At 33.7% G+C, this 6,276-nt stretch overlaps 1 protein-coding gene across 1 annotated transcript; it reads left to right on the plus strand.

Moving 5' to 3' along the window:
• The first annotated feature begins 268 nt into the window (after positions 1-268).
• On the plus strand, positions 269-3,753 carry LOC109208216 (photosystem I subunit O-like). The gene is made up of 4 exons (XM_019371278.1): positions 269-414; positions 1,688-1,760; positions 2,203-2,382; positions 3,549-3,753. The coding sequence occupies exons 1-4, from the start codon at positions 327-329 to the stop codon at positions 3,637-3,639; spliced, it is 432 nt and encodes a 143-aa protein (XP_019226823.1). The 5' UTR covers positions 269-326; the 3' UTR covers positions 3,640-3,753.
• Positions 3,754-6,276: the final 2,523 nt, after the last annotated feature.

Here is a 6,276-nt window from a genome sequence, read left to right on the forward strand (position 1 = left end):
GTAAACAAATATGACCGACTATTTGTGTAAACGCAACTTATCCTGTTCCAGTAGGAGGAAGTCAGCAGAATCAAATATTTCCAAAGTATGAAACCAGTATTATCCAATAAAAATCCACATGGCGACCAGTCATTGATCAACAGCCCATCCACAAAATCTACATAGTGTCGCAATCTTTTGAGTCCACCACATATTTTCCTAAAAGAATCTTTATTCTCACCATTATTTTTTATCCACTAGTTCACCTCTTCAAAAACCAAATCCAACTTCAAAATCAAGTCAAAAACAAAGCAAAAACAAAAAAAAAAAAAGGAAAATTAAGAAAGATGGCAGCAAGAATGGCTACTACATCAACTGTTGTAGGTTTGGTCAGTTCCTCTCTTTCTTCCCCAAAAAGGACATCCCTCAACTCAGGTACTCTTAGCTTTCTCTTTTGTATTGTGATTAGTTATTCCCAAAGACACGAATGGAAGTCAGGATTTGATATATATGAGTTCGAAATTTTAACCCTTTTGTAACTTGAACAAATAATTTTTTAAAGATAAATATAAGATTTAAAACAAAATTAAAAGATTGGTTCTTTTTAAAATTCTATGGTAATCTTGCCACATCAAATGGCTTTCATTTCCACTAGTTACTTTCAACATTTTGCATTTTCAAAAGGGTACTTTATCTGTAATTCTATTCAGCTAACTCATGTATATTTTCGTTAGATACAAATTCAGAATTTTAAATTAGTGGATATGGAGTATCATTAGGCTCACTAGTCCTTATGACAATAAGTACGAATTTAATATAAATACTGTTTTAAACATTTTTTAAATACATACATAATTTAAGTCAAAAACGTCTGCACCCATACGAATGCTACATCCTAAGTAATATAGGAAAATTTTTTAGGGATTGTTACACAAATAGCCAACTATATTTACTGTTTATTTTTTCTAGTCGGTATACATAGATTATACATTAATTATACATATTTATACACATATTGTAACAGCCCAGCCAGCTAGTGATATTGTCCGCTCTATAGTCTAAGGCTTGTTAACTTATATACCCACTAGAGTCTAAGGCTTGTTAACTTATATACCCAACATCTCTCTTGTGTTTTACCGATGTGGGACTCTGTCTAAAATCTGGGGTGTTACATACACCCCTCTGGTGGACTCAGCGTCCTCGCTGAGGTTTGCCTCACCTCATGGGATTCGCCTAGATTCAGCACTGAGGTTTCCCCGCCTAACCGGGATTTGCCTAAACTCAGTTGAACTCTGACCCACCATCGGCACGGCTGACACAAAAGTGGCTCTGATACCATCTGTAACAGCCCAGCCCGCTAGTGATATTGTCCGCTTTGGGCCTAGGCCCTCACGGGTTTAAAATGCGTCACTAGGGTCTAAGGCTTGTTGACTTATATAACCAGCATCCCTCTTGTGCTTTGCCGATGTGAGACTCTGTCTAAAGTCTGGGGTGTTACACATATGATACATGAATTATACATATATTATACATCTATCGGCTATTTTTAGTTTAAGAGATTAAGTGAACAACTATTTAGGTTAATTCTTCAATTTTTAGTCTACTATTTATTAGAGAAATATAATGACTTCTGTATAATTAGGTGGGTTAGTCTTAATAACATCTTATTTCATCTTTTCCATTATATTAATTCCATTTTTGTTCACAGGCTTCTTAACATCACCAGTCACAGCAAGAAACCCTCTAAGGATAGCCCAAGCTTCAGGAGGCAAATTCACATGGTAAATTACAAAATAAAGTTATACTGCAGTTTATTTAAATAGCTTCTTTTTTATGTTTGAGTTAACTTATACAATGAAATATAAAAGAATTATATTGCTATCAAGTTACTAAAAAAATATAAATAATTACTTGTGAAATTAGTCATCTAACTAATAAGGAGGATTTGCTAAAACAGGTTAAATTATAGTAATAGTGTAAGAAGTTAGTCCTTTGATTTTAATTTATGTGGTAGTGATTAAACGGTAAGAAGTTTAAAAAAGAAAATACGATTTTCGGTACTTATGATAAGCCTGAAATGCATTTCTCTGGATATAAAAGCATGTCATTAAAAGGTTAATTAAAAATTTAAAATTAAATTATTTTTAAGTATAGAATATTATTGTTCTTTTTGAAACATACTAATAATAAAAATATTGTAATTTTGTAATGTGTAATTTGAAGCTTTGAGAGAGATTGGCTGAGGAGAGATTTGAATGTGATTGGATTTGGTCTAATTGGATGGCTAGCACCTTCAAGCATTCCAGCAATTAATGGCAAAAGTTTAACTGGTCTCTTTTTTGAGAGCATTGGCACTGAGCTCTCTCATTTCCCTACTGGCCCTGGTGTCACTTCTCAATTCTGGTAATATAATTACTCTTTCAATTTTATGCCCTCCGATTATTTTATATGATGCATTTTGATTGGTATAGAATTTAAGAAAAAAATTGAAATTTATTAATTAAAACGAGTCATATATTTTTTTATGACAATAAATCATCTTCTTAAGAGTAAAATGAAAAATTAAAACTAACTTATGTTTAAATAAGGAAATATATCATTCTTTTTGAAACAGACTAAGAAACAAAAGTGCATCAGATAAATTGTGACATATGAAGGAATTTACTTCCAGTGTAGGACAATATTTACATAATAAGATTTACAAAAACAGAAAATGTCTAAATTGGTAACCAAATTATCGGTTTTTGCTCGATTTTATTACTCCTTGCATCCCAATTTATGTGCCACTATTTGACTTGATACGGAGTTTAAGAAAGAAAGTAATCCCTCCGTTCACTTTTACTTGTCCACTATTGAATTTGCACACCCTTTAAGAAATAATAAATGAGGTGCATAATTTACCATGATATCCATATTAATTGATGCTTATTTTTAATGGATTTGAGAAAATAATTTGAAATGAGTAATTTATATTGTGGGTATAACAAGAAAAAAGAAATTGTCTTCTCTTGATATGCGAAAAGTGACAATTAAAAGAGAAAATCTATTTTTAAAATACTGGACAAGTAAAAAAGAACGAAGGGAGTAATACTTTTAAAATTTATGGTTTAAAATAAGTTTTACATAATTATGTGACCACAAATTAGTTTATTAAAGGTAAAATAGAAGCATACAGTATTGAACCCAATAGTATATGTTGTTTAGTGGAAAACCAATTTTCACAAATCTTATAGTTTAGTAGTACTGGTGAAAGTCTCTCATAAATATGAAAATTCAATTCTCACTGTCTCCCTTTCCCTTCCATGATCCGCCCTATGATATAGAAGAAAAATTTAAAAAAAAAAAATTCAAAATCTTATTTTTTTTAATTAGAAACTCAGTATGTTATATGAATTTTAGTGCATTTGGCCTATTTTTTGCAACAAAAAAAAAATGAAAATAATCAAGTGGACCAATTCGAAAAGAATAATTAGAATTTTCTATAATATTTATAGATGAAGTGCTTTATTACAGATCAATTCTTAGTTTTTTCTCTAATTTAGAAATTTGCATTTTTGGCTTAATTACAGGCTATGGATGGTCTGTTGGCACTTGGGTTTGTTCCTCTGCCTAACTTTTGGGCAAATTGGATTCAAAGGAAGGACTGAGAAATACTTTTAAATGGATTTTTTTTCTGATAATTTGTGTATAATGAAGAATCTTTCAATGTCTTAACTCTCCTTCTTTCTCAGTTTTCAGAATATTATGGGAGACAAATCCCTTCTACTTTCTATACTTTTATTTACGGTTTTGTTTTTTTACCAGTGATAGGATATAAATAGAAAAAACAGAAAAAAAAAACAGTAAATGAGATAAATAAAGCAATTGAATTGTGGATTCTAAAAAGTCAACCTTCGTTTTTTGGCTGAAAAAGCTCGTCGATCCAAATGAATGATTCTTCTGGTCTCTCTTTGCTCCCCACCCTGAAACTGACCAACGGCACAATGCCCATTCGCTTCGCGCGCGGGAAGGCAACGAAGTTCAGTTCATGAAACCGCAGTGCAGCGGAGTGAAGCAGCCGCGACACGAAGTTCCTTACCTTAGCTGGATCTCGCTGGTGCCACCTAAACGGTAGGTAGGTGACAACAACGAGAAATGGCACAACGTAAATTGAAGATAAATCGTAATTCGTATATAATACCGTAATCAAGAATAGTTCAAGGGATTGGTGGCTTAAAGTCAAAATATGTTAAAAGGCCCGTAAACTTGTTTTCCGTAAAATTCATAGAATAATGAGATACAAAAGAAACCTACATGAATTGGTCTAATGATAAAAGTACAGCGCATGATGAGTGGATTAGATACATGTCATGGTTTTGAACAAGTGTCTTAAAAAGTGTGGGCGCGTAAAGCGAGGCGTTTTACATATGTCTCAGCGAGGCGTAAGCTCCGAGGTATGGGGGTAAGCCCCATAGGTATTTAATTCTTAATATTTTATAAAGAAATATAATTACAGCAAATATTTATAAACACGTATAACAACAACAACATACCCAGTATAATTCCACAAGCGGGATCTGGGAGGGCAGTATGTACGCATACCTTACCCCTATCTGGCGAGGTAGAGAGACTGTTCTGATAGACCCTCGTCTCAAGAAAAAGTGGAAAGAGAGAAAGGAAGAAGACGAAGAAGAAAGAAAGAATAGGGGGACAAAGGACGATAAGGAAAAGTGGAAAAAGGCAACTACAATAACAACAACAACAACAACAGCAACGACAATAATGAAACAACATGTAAAGATAAAATAGCATCAAATAGTAACAAACTAGAAAATACGATACACAGAGCGAACGAAACAATAAGCAAATACTAGGAGTCAAAGAATACGAAAAAAAACCAGGGAGCTACTAATACTACTAAAAAAGAACGGGAAACTCTCGACTACCTACTAGCCAACTACCCTAATATTAGACATCCACACCCTTCTATCCTGGGTCATGTCCTCAGTGAGTTGAAGTAGCGCATATCCTACCTAATGAGTTCTCCTCAATGCTTCTTCGGTCTTCCTCTGCCCATTCTCATCCCCGCCACGGCCAGCCTCTCACACCTCCTAACAGGAGCATCCGCCCTCCTCCTCTGCACGTGCCCGAACCATCTCAGCCTCAACTCACGCATCTTGTCTCCACGGGAGCCACTCCCAAAAAAATTGAAGAAAACTATAAACTATAAATATATATATATATATATATATATATATGTGTGTGTGTGTGTGTGTGTGTGTGTGTGTGCGCACGCGCGCGCGCGCGCTCCATCCTCACAAAAAACTATTCAAAACAATTATTATACGTTACTTAGAAGCACAAGTAACTTGAGTCGAAAAGAATAAAGTTTTCTATATGGAGGAGCAAAAAGGATGACTAACCTGCAATTTGAACTTTAAACTTGCTGCTATGAAGGAGAATGTAGTTCTCTTTGTATTTGTAAAAGAAAAAGTATTTGTTGCTTTTGGGAGATATTAGCAGACTAGCGGACAAAATAAAAAATTAGAAAAGACAATGATTTAGGGCTTCAATCAATAAAAAGGGTCTTGACTTTTAAATTTACTGCATTTCAGTTCCTTTTTAAAACTTTTGAGTAATTACCAAGCTGACTTTTGAGAATTTGGATATTATATGAAGGACTTATTCAACAAATTTTGTTTTAATTTGAAAAAGCCTCCTGGGCTTACGCGTCAAACGCCGGGCGTACGACTCTTGAGACTTTCGCCCCACACCATCGCCGCAGGGCGTTTATGGTGCGCCTCATCCCGGGGCTCGCCCCGAAAATGCCTTTTAAAACGCTGTTTTGAACTATGTCAAAAAATTTAAGACACAAAAAGAACTTATTATGTGATGTATGAATCAATCAAATATGATAAAAAATAGCTAATTTAGAAAAATTGAGATGAAATTAGAAAGTGAAATTGTTAGAAACCTGAATAAAAATAAGTGTATATAAAGGAAGAAAAATTAGAAGTAAACATACTACTTCCTTTAATTGAATATCGTCATTTACCATTCAATCATAAACCTCAACTAAGTTTTGACTAGTACTAGTCTCTATGTCACGTGTTTCACTCATTAACCCCTAAACAATTGCAAAAGTTAGATAGAAAAAATATTATTATGAGAAATATTTGTTGGACTTTAAAGGCATTGGGCTTCAAAGACTTTAAGCATTGGGCTTTAAAGTCTAAGAGTGTGAATTGGAAATGGTGAAAAATAAAATGGAGGGAATTGAAAATTTGAATAAAGTGAGCTTTTGACTTGCACTTTGTC

The sequence above is a fragment of the Nicotiana attenuata genome, unplaced genomic scaffold (assembly GCF_001879085.1).
Source record: "Nicotiana attenuata strain UT unplaced genomic scaffold, NIATTr2, whole genome shotgun sequence".
Classification (NCBI taxonomy): domain Eukaryota; kingdom Viridiplantae; phylum Streptophyta; class Magnoliopsida; order Solanales; family Solanaceae; genus Nicotiana; species Nicotiana attenuata.